The following is a 15,383-nucleotide window of genomic DNA, read 5'->3' on the forward strand; positions in this document are numbered from 1 at the left end:
TCTTGGCATACAGTGTAGACAGAATCAACACCTTGATATCCAATGTAGCAGCCTCCACCTCTTGGTATCCCGTGCAGACAGTATCCATCTCTTGGTATCCAGTGTAGACAGTATCCACATCTTCATATCCAGTGTAGACAGTATCCACGTCTTCGCATCCAGTGTAGACAGCATCAATGTCTTGGTATCCAGTGTGGACAGCATCAACATCTTGGTATCCAGTGTAGACAGTATCCACATTTTGGTGTCCAGTATAGACAGTATCCACATCTTGGTATGCAGTGTAGACAGCATCAACATCTTGGTATCCAGTGTGGACAGCATCAACGTCTTGGTATCCAGTGTAGACAGCATCAACATCTTGGTATCCAGTGTAGACAGCATCGACATCTTAGTATGCAGTATAGACAGCATCCACGTTGTGGTATCCAGTGTAGACAGTATCGACGTCTTAGTATCCAGTGTAGACAGTATCCACATCTTCATATCCAGTGTAGACAGTATCCACGTCTTTATATCCAGTGTAGACAGCATCGACATCTTGGTATCCAGTGTAGACAGCATCGACATCTTGGTATGCAGTATAGACAGCATCCATGTGGTATCCAGTGTAATGGCATCAGGGGCTCATCTGTGTGCTCAGCCAATCCTTCCTGGGCTGATTCTTCATGCCTTTCATGCCTCTTTCACAGATGTAGCATCAGATGTTGACGTCCACACCCCACCATGCTGCAAGAATCCCTACATCACTGACTTGGCTTTTCGGCTCTCCATGCAGCTTCTCACCCCTGGGCGAATCATACACATGTGTCTCCTCCACGTGGAGCAGGAGTCACCTGCAGAAATAGTCCCCTGTTCTGGTTACTGTTGAATTCCAGTCATGAGGCCAAAGCCCACCATGGGTAGGTGCTGACTAAACATGTATTGCTTTAACAAAAAGGCATTCTGATACATAATCCATCCCTTGAACACAGAGCTTCACCCTAGCTTTTACCAATATTATAAGTGTATCCAGCCAATATGCCCACCCACCCCAGCAGCACACAAACAAATGGATTGAAATAAGCAATAGAACAAGAACTAGGTGCAGTGGTTCACATCTGTAATCCCAGCATTTGGGGAGGCCAAGGCTTGAGCACAGGAGTTCAAGGCCAGCCTGGGCAATGTGGCAAAACCCATCTCTGCAAAATAATAAAAAAATTAACTGGGTCTATAAAAAAAATTAACATGCCCCTATAGTCCCAGCTACTCATGAGGCTGAGGTGGTAGGGTCACCTGAGCCAGAGAGTTGAGGCTGCAGTGAGCCATGATCATTCCAGTCCACTCCAGCCTGGGTGACATTCTCAAGAGAGAAAGCTTTGGAATTGAGAATTCCATCTGTAATGATATTTGATTAGTGCTGATTTTGTGGAAAAAACTTTCAATTTTCTAGCCTGGCTTCAGGTTAGATCCCAGTGGAGAAGGGACAGTATAGGGGTGGGGGAGCTATTGGTCTAAGATTAACAGTAATTATGAGAGAATCACAAAGGACTATAAGGTCATTGATTCTACCTTCATCTCCAAGGCCTCCAGATAGACGTATGCATGTGAAATTCAACCAAGAAATGATTCCCACAGTTAGTTTAAGACAGCTTTCAAATTTGAGCTTTGGTTTGAAAATAACATTTGGCAATAGGTGTCCTCAGTGGTTGAAAGCAATAGCCAGAAATCTGTTTCGGTGCCGGGCGCCATGGCTCACGCTGTAATCCCAACACTTTGGGAGGCTAAGGAAGGAAGATTGCTTGAGCCTGGGAATTCAAGAGCAGCCTGGGCAACACAGTGCGACCCCATATCTAGAAAAATATCAGAAAATTTTCTGGGTATCAGGGCAGACACCTGTCATTTCAGCTATTCATGAAACTGTGGCCGGAGAGTCACTTGAGCCCAGGAGCTCTAGGCTGCAGTGAGCCGAGACTGTGCCACTGCACTCTGGCCTGGGTAACAGGGCAAGATCCTGTCTCAAAAAAGAAAGAAAGAAAGAAATTGCTTCTGCAAATGGGATTTTAGGGCAGTGGAACCTCAGAAACAATGCAAGTGTTAAAGCACAATTTTAAGAAGCTCCCTCCTTGACAAGAAAATAGCCAGGTCTGTGGTTTTGTGCCACAGATGTGGCTTTGGCTGATGCCCGTTTAAGATAAGCTCCCTTGCCAGGCTCTTGTCTGAATTCCCCTTTCCATTTCACAGCTGTTCCAGTGTTTTCCAAAAAGGCTCTGGAGCTTAATTTGGATTTGAGCACTTTTGAGCCTGTGTGGACCTAATGAGAAAGTGCGTATCAGCAGCCTGGTGCCGCTTACACATCCTTTCCTCAAACAAATAATCTAATACCTCTTCTGTGAGTCAATGAATTTATTAAAGACAAATAATCAGGCCTATCTGGAAATCCTGCAGAATCCAGCATTTTGACTAAATGACATTTAGCCAAGTTGTAACTCTAATGGCAAAGGAAACAGTAGCAGCTCGGGCTTAAACCTCTGTCCCAGGGTGAATATCATTTCCAATATCCTGCACAAATTCTTTAAAGGATTTGTGCCTGACGAACCCCCGAGGGCTTCTTCAGAATTAGTTAATAGTGAGAAAGCATCAAGCTAAATTTATTGGTTATAGTCCCCCATGATTGCATAAAAAATAAAATTAAAAGCAAGGCTCTGAAGAACAGTTTATCAAGCTTGGGAATGGTATGGTCTCCGACAGTGAGGTCATAAAAGCATATTAGTGACCCCCCGATGGAACGTGTTTACTGCAGAAGTCAAAGAGATTGATCATTTTACCCAGGAGGTGGCATTTAGCTCAACACACTGTTGCTTTTGGTCTGGAAAACACACTAATGACTGAATGCATGCTATGCAGTGAAAGCGGAAACGAGCCACAATTATGGAGGTTTTTACAGACCGCCTGGCTCCTCCCGGATGCTACAAAATAGGGCCTGTTTATAGACTGGTTTTCTAGAAAAGCCCAAAGTCCTCGTTCAGCTCCCCTAGGCTTCCTGGTGAGGCTCAGGGACAGCTCGGCCAGACGGCTTCTCACCTGAAGCCGGAGGAGAAGGAATGGCCTCAGCAGAGCCAGGGCTCAGGGCTGGGCTTTCAGGCGCTCTCCAGCCTTCCAGTGTCTGCCGAGATGTCTTAGGGACTGACGGAATAACCACAGCTGCTTTCCCCTCGGCGGGTCTGGTCTGGCTTCCTCCTGACCCCCGCACCTGCTGAGTTTCTGTCACCTCCGACGCGCCCCTCCTCCGCAGCCAGCACCTCTGAGCCCACTGCTTCCTTCCTCCGTAGCAGCTTTGCCTCCTGTCCTCCCGTTCCCGTACTTATTTACGGCAGCCCTGCCCCTCCTATGGGAAGTCACTCAGCAGCCACTGGAAGAACCACTGAGTAACCCCCTGGAACACAGAAGCACTTCCGTCCCGGCCACCTTCTTGGGCAGCTGCAGCAGCGGGGCACAGGCTGGGTGGCTTAGGCAGTGGACAGTGGTCCCTGAGTGCCACAGGTTGGGAGCCCACCATCCAGGCAGCAGATGCAGATTCTGGGGAGGACCTGCCTCCTGACATCCTGACCTCCAGCCGGCAGCTGGCCACCAGCTCACTGTGTCCTCACACAGCATGGATCACAGAGGGACGAAGCCAGGGCCCTCCTGTCTTCTCTTAGAAGGGCACGGATCCCATCACCGGGCCGCATCCTCATGACACAATTGCCTCCCAAAGGCTCACCTCCTAATACCATCCCTTTGGGGTTTGGGTATCAACACAGGAATTTAGGGGACCCCACAGCCAGTCCACAGCAGATACTTACAGCAAGTATCACCCAACATTTAATTTTCCTCTTTTATGAGATGAACACAGTAAGAATCTCCATCTCCCAGGGCTGTGTGAACAGCCACACAAGACTGTGCACAGTGGGTCACCCGGAGCCCAGATGGTCCTCAGTAGATGGAGCTGCCATTATTAGCATTATTCTGGTCTTCCTTCTAGAAAGGCATGCCTAGACAGTTGCCAAAACTGACAGAAGAGCATGAGGCAATGTCCTGCAGAGGTCTACAGGCATCTGGTGTTTTGGAAAGTGAGCCTCAAACACGAAATACCATAGTGGGGGAACTAAATGGCCTGTAGGCTTCCTGCTAGACCTGAGGCTTTGATCATCTGGAAACTTCCATCAGGCATTCTAGCATTTCCCCCCAGAAATAATACATCTCATGGGCAGCATTTCTCTATTTCAGAAGGGTTGCAGGAGACGTTGCAATGAGTCGCATGACCAAACTGAAACTTTCATAAAGAAATTCACGTGTCGTTAAATTTCCTCCTGACCAATACAACAGTATTATTCATTTCTACCTGAAAACCATTCCAAAGGATCCTCATGACAGAGAGTAGACACATCCAGTAGGTGAGGTGCACGTCGTCTCCACAAAGACACCGTCATATGCGCTGTTTCTCTTAAAATCTGGTAATAGATTATCAGACAAAATAATAACCAAATAATAAATTATGAGATTTGTTTTTATTATGAGATTTTAAGAGAAACACCAGAAATGATTAGGCGATTATTAACGTGTGCTCTGATTTTGATACCAAGAATGGAAAAAGTCGTGGAAAAGGATAAGTTGAAAGATTATTTATTACCTTTTCTGTAAGATCTCACACACACACACACACACACACACACACACACACACACACAGGAATGAACACAGAAGGTGGGTCTGGGAACGGCAGAACCGCGGGTGTGGGGAGTAGCTGCCGTGCCCGGCCGGGGCATGGTGAGGGCACAGGCTCAGGGCTGGGCGCACTAGGGTTTCAATTCAGGCAGAACCAGTCTTTTCTGAGGGAAGGTGTGTGTGGCTGTGAGTCAGACAGTGCCTTAGGGAAATCATTTCGCCTCCCTGAGACTCAGCTAACTCAACCATAAAACTTCCCTGGAAAGGAGAATTGGCATCTAAGTTATTTGTTGCTACAAAAAAAAAAAAAAAGGTAAAAAAAAGGCCCACTTTCCGTCTTCTTCAGCCTCATCATCACATACACATTTTCCAGGACGCAGGATGCGGGTTCAATGGGGCAACACGATGCATGCAGTCAGGTTCATTTGTTGTTGGTGTGTGCCTCTGTGTGTGTGTGTGTGTCATATGTGTGTGTGTGTCTGTGTTGTGCGCATGGTGTGTGTCCATGTGTGTTGTGTGTCCGTGTGTGTCTGTGTGTATGTGTGTGTCTGGGGGCGTCTGTGCATCATGTGTGCATGTATGTGTGTGTCGTGTGTGTGTGTCTATGTGTCTGGGGGTGTCTGTGCATCATGTGTGCATGTGTGTGTGTGTGCGTGTAGTGTGTGTGTGTGTGTGTTTGCATTCCTAGAACCTGGGTCCCAGATTCAGGCAGGGATTTCAGCCCAGTGCACTTTCAAAAAAGAGTGCACATGTGTGTATATGTGTGTGTGTCTCTCTGCATGTGTGCCTGTGTGTCTCTGCATGTGTGCCTGTGTGTGTGTGTGTGTGTGTGTGTGTGAGCGCGTTTGCATTTCTAGAACCTGGGTCCTAGAAATTTCAGATTTCAGGCAGGGATTTCAGTCCAGTGCACTTTCAAAAAAGAGTTCCAGGCACAGCATGAAGCCAGCAACAACTACCCCTTTCTATATTAATAGCAAAAAATGAATACTAAGAGTACTTCTAAAGAATGTTTTAAATATTGAAAAAAATATAGTTTTATAAAAATTCTACCTCAAGATCACTGTTTTTCTCCTTTTGTCATGGAGACTGTCCTGGACTGACCCACCTGCAGACTGGCATTTCATAACAGCTGGCCAGTGTAGTCAGGGAAGCAGTCCATAATATTTCCCCACCACGGTAAGAGCTCCATGCGAACGTTGAGGTCCACGCACATGGGGCCCCACACAGGGCACAGCCAGCTGAGTCAGGGGTTTCCAGCAAGATTCCCCAACAGGGCCCATTTGGGTACATAACACACATGGGTACACATCTGCAGTGAGATGTGCACTCAGACATGCTCAGAATTTCCAGAGCCAGATGCAGCATTTCCCATTAAGGAGAGGAAAAAGTAAGGGGTGGGCTGAGTTTGGGAGAAACAAAAGGACTGGCTTCTTCATGGGAGAAAACGGTGTGTGCCGGCGTTGCCTGGGGCAGAGCACGCCCGCTCGCAGTGTGAGGGCCGCTCTGGACGCAGTGGGCTCCGTGTTGAGGAATTTAAAGCGGGTGGAGCTTCAGATCCAGGACCTCAGCATGGAAGGGAAGGAACCAGTTCAGGCAATAGAATCCCAGTTCACTGAACATGGCCACCTGCATGCCATTTGTACCTGCTTCGTGAAACACTGGCAGAGTGGAGAGTTGGGACAGAGTCAAAAACTCCTACTCTCTGGTGTGTATTAGGCCATTCTTGCATTGCTATAAAGAAATGCCTGAGACTCGGCCATGTATAAAGAAAAGAGGCTTAACTGGCTCACCATCCTGCAGGCTGTACAAGAAGCATGATGCTGGCATCTGCTTGGCTTCTGGGGAGGCCTCAGGAAGCTTCCAATCATGGCAGAAGCTGAAGGGGCAGCAGGCATGTCACATGGCAGAGCAGGAGCAAGGGGTGGGGGCGGGGCTACACTTTTAGGGACCAGAGCTCACAAGAACTCACGATCACGAGGTCAGCACCAAGAGGGTGGAACCAAACCATTCCTGAGAAATCCACCTCCATGATCCAGTCACCTCTGCCCAGGCCCCACCTCCACACTGGGGATTACAGTTCAACATGAGATGGGAACACAGATCTGAACTGTTTCACAGCCCTTTACGGAAAATGTTTGCCTACCAAGATCTAAACTGTACTGTATAAAGGAAGTGATACAATGAATGTGAAGGGCTGGCAGGTGCTGGAAGTGGGACTGGAAGGGAATCATCTGCTTCTGTGCTTTCCTGTGACTTACCAAGGCCTTCAAGAGCACAGGGAGGTCTCTGGAGTCCAGGAGTTTGAGACCAGCCTGGGCAACATGGCAAAACCCTGTCTCTACAAACAACAACAAAAAAATTAGCTGGACATGGTGGCGTGTGCCTGTTGTCCCAGCTACTCAGGAAGCTGAGCCAGGCGGATTGCCTGAGCCTGGGAGGCAGAAGGTGCAGTGAGCTGCACTCCAGCCTGGGCTGCAGAGTGAGACCCTGTCTCAAAAAAAAAACAAAAACAAAAACAGAAGCCTTTCTCATGAAAGCCTGATATTGCATAATGTATGATTTTCTTCCTAAAAATTAAATGTGTATGTGTTATCTTGGGGAAAATAATTTAATGACTCAACTCTAAATAGTGTAGACAGCTGCTGTATTCTTTTAGATTTTTCCTTGAATGTGCATACGATACATGTGTTTAGGATTAATCTCATTTCTATTCCTTAATGCTTTCTCCAAAAGTTATTTAAAACATAATTAAGATAATATACTAGATTGCCACAAAAAATAAGGAAATGCATAAAACGATGACAGAAAAGAAACAGCACCACATGCTCCTGCTATTACAGAGATCTTTCCGAAATGCAGCTGTCTTGCCAAAATTCATTGAAAAATCATTCTTCCTTGCATGCTTAAAGATTTTTAATGCAGTAACCAGGCCACCTGATCCCGTTTCTTTTTCTAAGTGTTGTGAGAAAATAAATAAAGGTTAAAGTAACACAGGTGAGAATATGGATGCTTGAAACTCCGCAAGCTGGACTGCACCCTGAGGCCCAGCTCCTGCACCCGGTGACACCACACAGACTTCCACCCACAGGCCAGAGGCCCTGACAGAGGCAAGACCGAGGTCCCTGCGAGCGGGTGGCTGGTTCTTAATTGCAGCTTAACTCCTCTTTAAGTACAAATTTAGTAGACTTGCTTCTAACATGGGATGCTGTGTCACTGATTCAAGCCTCGGAGGGGTGACACAAAACCTTGCCGGGAATCTCAGGATTTGAAGGAGGCCTGCGGTTTGCAAAAGCACCATTTATCGCTCTTAAGAGACCATGGGTGCGTGGGTTGCTTGTGTGCACACATTCATACACTTCTCCAGAGTACAAAACTAAGCCTTCTTTCCTGGGGTGTGCGTACGAAATTTAAAATTAGAAATGCCCCAGGAAGGGAAGGGTCTTTAGCACGACTGGCTGGACAGCTGTGGGATATGCCACAGCACAGACACCCCGCCAGGGCAGCAGGTGCAGGAGGGGCCGGCCCTCCGCTGGGGCGGGAGAACGGGAAGCCTACTTTCTCTGTGGAAACAACGGCTGTTGGGTCAGTTCTCGACGGACCCAGGTGGGCACCATGTAGCATCCTTCCTTGCCAGTTTACCTGGTGGTCAGGTAATTTCCTCATGACTGCAGCTTTCATTTCAGATCTCTCCAGGCTATTCCCAAAGCAGTATTACCTACTTTGACCTACTTTGGTACCAGGTGCAGGGGTGACCCTTCAGTGAGGCAGAGTTCTTACAAAGAAGAGAATAAAGCCTTAATCCTGTCCTCTGCCCAGTTGATTAGCAAATCAAATGGCTTTGTTCTTAGTTGAGACACTGAATTTCTGCCCTCCAGGTTCTTGTCAGTGAAGAAAAAAGAATTCTGTTTTCTAATCCTCCTGATATGCCCAGTGGGGAGAAATGATAAATATGGCGGATTGGCTGAAGGACATGAAGTCCATAAATTTCCCCGGCTAGTTTACATTTTACCCTTGGATCAAAACAGGCTACTGGTGAGCAATGTATTTGAGCTGTCTTGATTGGGCCTCTCTGGAATTGCTTTCTGTTAAGCTGATTTTTGCTTTTTTTCATTTTTAATTGAGTTAAATATAATGTTGATAGACACATGAATTGGTTTGTGTACATGCTGGGGGATAAGAGCGAGAAAGCGACATTCTAACACAGATTCCTGAGCTCCACCCCCAGTGACTCTGATTCAGGTGGGGCTCAGGACTCTGCATTTTAGCACGCTCCCTGAGTGCCTCTGATGCTACTGGGCTGTGGGGCACACTGAGGAGAAGGCTGCCTTTGAGAACCTGCAGAAAGCGCTGGATAGTTAACTCTAGAAAAAGCATGCGTACATGCAGGCCAAATTCTGTGTCTAATTCCAGGAGACTGAAAACTATTTCCCTACACAGCTAGCAAGCTAAACTCCCCCTTTTACTGCAGGAATGTTTAAGCTGCCCAAACATACCACCATCACTTCTTTAAAAAGATGCACTAGAGAATATGTCTCTAGGTTTCAGAGACAGCACAAAAGTGCTTTTCCAGAACAGGTGGTTTGTTTTTATCCCATGATTATTGTGAATCTTGCAAAAGTCAGAATAATTTCTTTGCATTGGCAGCTAGGAAGCTCCTCTCTAAATATACAGCCCACCTGTAACAGCTGGACGAGATTAAATGTTTTTGCTGTGCACCTATTTTACTCCTCTTTTATTGGCCTAATCAAAATTTTTTTTGCTACAACTCACCCCGAAAATATTTTTACCTTTCTGTGTTATAGGTATTTAGGAAAACCTAAAAATGTAACTAACTATATTATTTTATGTTCGTAAATAAGTTAACATTTAGAATCAAGCTAGAAGTATCAAGATGCATTTGGGAATTGCCACTGTTTTTGTCACGCAGTGCTTTTTGGTAGCTATGAAAACAGAATTTCTACTGGAATAATTGCTTCAAAGTCATGCCGATTCCACTTCTAAAACTTTCCAAAGTCAGAGAAAAACACACCAGCACTTTGATTCTGTAACACTAAGGTTACAAAGTCCTTAGAGCTCAGGGAGAAAACTGAAATAGCAACAGAGAACAGACAGGTCACTGCACAGGGGTGAGACGAGAGGTGTGTAGGCAAGAACACGGTGGGATGATGGGAACAGGGCTCTTTAGTGCTGGGCCCAGGGGAGGCACTGCTCAGAAGCAGGGACCCAGGCCTGACAAACAACCCCAGCTCTTCCGAGGAACTCTTGAGTCTAGCTTTTCTGTGTAGAACTATACAAAAAACTCAAAAAGCAAATGATGCCTAATAAAATATGTTGTGCAGTCCATGTATGACCTATATGCTATCATTTTATAGTATCAGCTGATTCAGAGTTAAACAATATCAAAATCATTTATTCATGTAGTCAGAGAGGAACCTATATTGGTGACTGCGTGTTGAGTGGGTGATGAGTAATGAAGGAGTGTTGAGTGATGTGTGAGTAACAAGGGAATGATGATGAGTAATGAGTGGGTAATGAGTAATAAGTGAATGATGAGTAAGTAATGAGTGATGAGTATGAGTGACGAATGAATTACAAGGGAGTAATGAGTGGATGATGGGTAATGGGTGAGTGATGAGTAATGAGTACTGAGTGATGAGTGAGTGATGTGTGAGTAACAAGGGAATGATGATGATGATGAGTGAGTGATGAGTGGATAGTAATATGTGAGTGATGAGTAATGAGTGATAAGTATGAGTGACGAATGAATTATGAGTCATGAGTGAATGCTGGGTAGTGGGTGAGTGTTGAGTGATAATGAGTGAGTGGTGAGTGATGAGTAAGTGGTGGGTGATGAATGATGAGTGAGTGATGACTCATGAGTGAGACATGAGTGATGAATGAGTTTGAGAGTAATGAGTGAATGCTGAATTATGAGTTTGGGTGAGTAATGAGTGAGTAATGAGTGAATGCTGAATTGTGAGTTTGGGTGAGTAATGAGTGAATAATGAGTGAATGTGGGATAGTGGGTGAGTGTTGAGTGATAATGAGTAAGTGGTGAGTGATAAGTGAGTGGTGGGTGATGAGTGAGTGGTGAGCGATGAGTGAGACATGAGTGGATGATGAATGAGTTTGAATGATAGGTGAGTGATGAGTGTCTGATGTCTGAATCATGAGTGAGTAATGAGTGAGTGATTAGTGTGTAATAAGTAGTAGAGTGTTGAGTGAATGAGTGAGTGATGACTGATACATAAGTAATAAGTGAGTGATTAGTGAATGATGGGTAATGAGTGAGTAATGACTGAACAATTAATGATGAGTGAGTGATGAGTATGAATGAGTACTGAGTGATGAGTGAATGATGAATGATGAGTAATGAATGAGTAATGAGTTAGTGATGAGTGATGAATGAGTTTTGAGTGATGAATGAGTGTTGAGTGAGGAGTGAATGATGAATGGTGAGTAACAGGTGAGTAATGAGTGAATGAATTGATGGTGAGTGAGTGATGAGTAATGAGTGAATGATGAGTAATAAATGAGTGTTGAGTGATGAGTGAGTCATCAGTGAATGATGAATGATGAGTGAGTAACAGGTGAGTAATGAGTGGTGAGTGAATAACGAATGAATGATGAGGGAATGATAAGTCAGTGATGTATTTCTAAACAACATCTTTTGATTTTGGTCGTTTCTGAAATTTATACAAAAGCATATGTACGTAACTTACTGTGTTTTACTTCTTTCATTCAACGTTGTTTTAGTGACATTTATTCATGTTATTGCATGTGTCATGTTCTATTTGAGTGGAATTTGAATGTTTTGAACACATTAAAATTTTGAACATTTATTCATTCTAACATAGATGGATGATTTTCACTTTTGGTTTTCATGAACAATACGTATTTTTTGTATCCTGGGAGTATCTCTTGTTTATAAATGCATGAATGAGATTATCTTGTCATAGGCCATGTGTATTTTCACACATATGAGATCACTCCAGTTTTTTTTTGTTTTGTTTTTTGTTTTTTGTTTTTTGTTTTCTTGAGACAGATTTTCACTCTTGTTGCCCAGGCTAGAGTACACTGGTACAATCTCGGCTCACTACAACCTCTGCCTCCTAGGTTCAAGCAAGTCTCCAGCTTCAGCCTCCCAGGTAGCTGGGATTACAGGGGCCTGCCACCACACCCAGCCAATTTTTGTGTATTTTTAGGAAAGATGGGTTTCACCATGTTGGCCAGGCTGGTCTCGAACTCCTGACCTCAGGTGATCCACCTGCCTCAGCCTCCCAAAGTGCTGGAATTACAGGAGTGAGCCAGCACACCTGCCCAAAGAGTTTTCCAACAGATCTGCTGACTTATACCACCACAAGCACTGACTGAGAGTTTGTTTTTCCACATACACACAAACAATTTGATTTAATGAGATTTTTTATTTTTGCCAACCTGGAAATGTTCCTTTTCTCTACCTCTAAAACTGAGTTATCCTCTCCCATCCTATCCAGACACATTCTCTTTCATGCCTCAACTTCCATGCCCTCCAGGAAGCCATCTCCACCTCATCAACCAACATTAAACTCCATTCCCCTTCAAATCCTATGGAATTTATACTTTAAAGTGGTTACTTCTACAGGTATCTCAGGAATGTATGTGGGATCCCGTCAGCTAACTTAAAAATGATTGGAGAGTAGAAGTGACATTTATATATAATTTTATTTCCCCAGAACAAGTTGTTTATGAAATCTAATTTCAGATTGAAGACAGATTTAGGATTAGTGTCTAAAAAGTATAACTGGTGCTTGTGTCTGTGTGTCTGTGTGTACATATATTTGTCATTTATAAAAGTTTTGAATCAATTATTTATAAGAGAAATAACAATAAGTATTTAGTACAACTGAGAGGAACTAATGAATTAGAAATGATTTGTAAATTGGCCTTTATTTCAAAAAGCTCTTTCTCTAAAATTTGTCTCAATGAACAAGTGTTTTCTGCATATTTCCACAAACTTATTTAGGAATTTTTGATGAGTCTCCAAAAATCAAGAGGAACATTATTAAATGTGCAACATTTTATATGATGAAAGCAGTATAGATAAGTGGTTTGGGGCACGAATTCCCTAATCAGAAACACCCTAGTTGATACTCAGACTCCGTCAGTTAGCATCTGTGCTTCCTTGTATATTAAGAGGTCTGGATAGGTATTTATGGCACCTGGAATGCAGACTCAGAGGACCTTAGTCCAGCCCTGCCTCTAGCTGCACCTGTGACAGTGACAGTGACCCTGTCACTGGCTTTTGGATCTCAGGTATGCTCCTTAAGTTCTATAAGCCTAAGTTGTCACATCAATGAAATGGGATGATAATAATACTTGACTAAGAAGTTGTTGTGAATGTCACACAATATCCTTATTAACATCCTCATTTTGCAAGGAGAAAACAAAGCTCATGGTGATTAAGTAACGTATACAGTGTATCACCATGACCATCATCATTGCTTTCATCACCATCATAGTTATCATAATGTCTCAGCCTAACAAGTCAAAGTACACAGTGATTTCCCCATTGTTCATAACCCCGTGTGCATTGCTCTCCATATGAGGAAAGTTAGGTTTCATGATGACAATGGTGGTAGTGATGATGATGATGATGGTGATGATGATGATGCTAATGATATTGATACTAATTATGGTGATGATGACTATGATGATGATGATGGTGATGATAATTATGTTGATAATGAAGGTGATTATGATTACTATGATGATGACAATAATGATGATGGTGATGACAGTGATGATACTGACTGATTAGTATCATCAATGTTGATACTAATGATGGTTATGATGATAACTATGATGGTGAGGATAGTGATGATGATGGTCATGGTGATAATGGTGATCATGAAAATGACAACGATGATGGTGGCGGTGTTGATACTAATGATGATGTTGATACGAATGATGATCATGGTGATGATAATTATGTTGATAATGAAGATGATTATGATTACTATGAGGATGGCAATAATGATGATATGATGATAATGATTGATTAGTATCATCAATGTTGATACTAATGATAGTTATGATAACAATGATGGTGATGATAGCGATGATGATGGTCCTGGTGATAATGGTGATGATGACAATGGTGATTGTGGTGACGATGTTGATACTAAATGATGATGAAGATGGTGGTGATGATCATGTTGGTAATGATGATGGTGGTGATGATGCTGATACTGGTGATGGTGATGATGATGGTGACTATGATGATGAAGATGATGATGGTGATGACGATGATGATAGTGATTATGTTTATTCTAATTATGGTGATGATGACTATCATGACTATGATGATGGTGATGATGATGACGATAATAATGATCCTGTTGATGTGATGGTGATCATGATGATGACAGTTATAATAGTGATGGTGATGATGAAGATGATGGTGTTGATATGATGGTGATGATGACTATGCAATGATCATGGCAGTGATGGTGATGACAGTGATGATGATGATGGTGATGATAATAATGTTGCTAATGATGGTGATGATGATGACAGAAATGTTGATGACAATGAGAATGGTGATGATGACCGTGATGATGATGGTGAGGATGTTGACAACGATGTTGATGATAACAGTGTGATGGTGACGATAATATTAATAAGTATGATGACAATCACGTTAATAATGACAACCATGATCAAAGTTTGTACTTTTCACCTTATTCCAACTAATGGCATGGAACATTTCTAAAGCTCACTGAAAGCTTACACATCTTTTTTTTTTTTTTTGAGACTGAGTTTCGCTCTTGTTACCCAGGCTGGAGTGCAATGGCACAATCTCGGCTCACCGCAACCTCCGCCTCCTGGGTTCAAGCAATTCTCCTGCCTCAGCCTCCTGAGTAGCTGGGATTACAGGCACGCACCACCATGCCCAGCTAATTTTTTGTGTTTTTAGTAGAGATGGGGTTTCAACATATTGACCAGGATGGTCTCGATCTCTTGACCTCGTGATCCACCCGCCTCAGCCTCCCAAAGTGCTGGGATTACAGGCTTGAGCCACCGCGCCCGGCGAAAACTTACACATCTTAAAGACTGACACCTGCTCCAAATCTTTTCTAAGACTATGTTCTGCCAAAATGTAGCATTGTGCTGGAATTCTATTTGTCAACTGGGTATAAATGTTTAAACCCATTGCATAGTAGTGTTGTATTGGATTTATTTTCTTTTGGCAAAATAACCTCTATGATACTTTTTATTAAATTTAGAAACTATGAGCTCTCCTTTTGTACTTAGCACAGTAGAAATCCTCTGAGGAGTTCTGTTAATAAATGTAAAAGTGAACTACTTGATATACATTGCATATATTTGATATACAACTTGAATGTTTCCTCTGGTGTCAATCTTCTCACTGGTTACTTTTTATTGGTAATTATCTTAAAGCCATGTGCTTTAATGGAAGAAGTATTCTTGCAAGGTTGATTTTGTAGCAGACTTAAAGGAGTTCAGATCAGCAATTTCTACTAATAATGATAAAAAGCAATTTTCAAATCAGCCAAATCATGTAAACTGTGGTCTAAATGTTATTTTAACCAGAATCAAACTATTTAAAATTAGGGGATAATCCAAGACTTCCTACTAAAACATATACATAAATTATGCCTCTGTTTTGGTTGAGAATTTAAAGTAGAAAAAAG

At 43.3% G+C, this 15,383-nt stretch overlaps 2 protein-coding genes across 2 annotated transcripts in view; both read left to right on the plus strand.

Moving 5' to 3' along the window:
- The window catches only part of ADARB2 (adenosine deaminase RNA specific B2 (inactive)), a 452,434-nt gene that overhangs the window by 187,632 nt on the left and 249,419 nt on the right, over nucleotides 1-15,383 (plus strand). The gene's annotated exons all lie outside the window — the stretch shown is intronic.
- Nucleotides 1-15,383, plus strand: part of LOC141585299 (uncharacterized) — a 36,119-nt gene that overhangs the window by 678 nt on the left and 20,058 nt on the right. Inside the window, exon 2 of the mRNA XM_074403514.1 lies at nucleotides 1-15,383. This exon is cut by the window's right edge and continues 20,058 nt beyond it. Within this exon, the coding sequence (XP_074259615.1) occupies nucleotides 1-871 (871 nt within the window). The 3' untranslated portion in view covers nucleotides 872-15,383.

This window comes from Saimiri boliviensis, chromosome 8, assembly GCF_048565385.1.
Source record: "Saimiri boliviensis isolate mSaiBol1 chromosome 8, mSaiBol1.pri, whole genome shotgun sequence".
In the NCBI taxonomy this organism is placed as follows: domain Eukaryota; kingdom Metazoa; phylum Chordata; class Mammalia; order Primates; family Cebidae; genus Saimiri; species Saimiri boliviensis.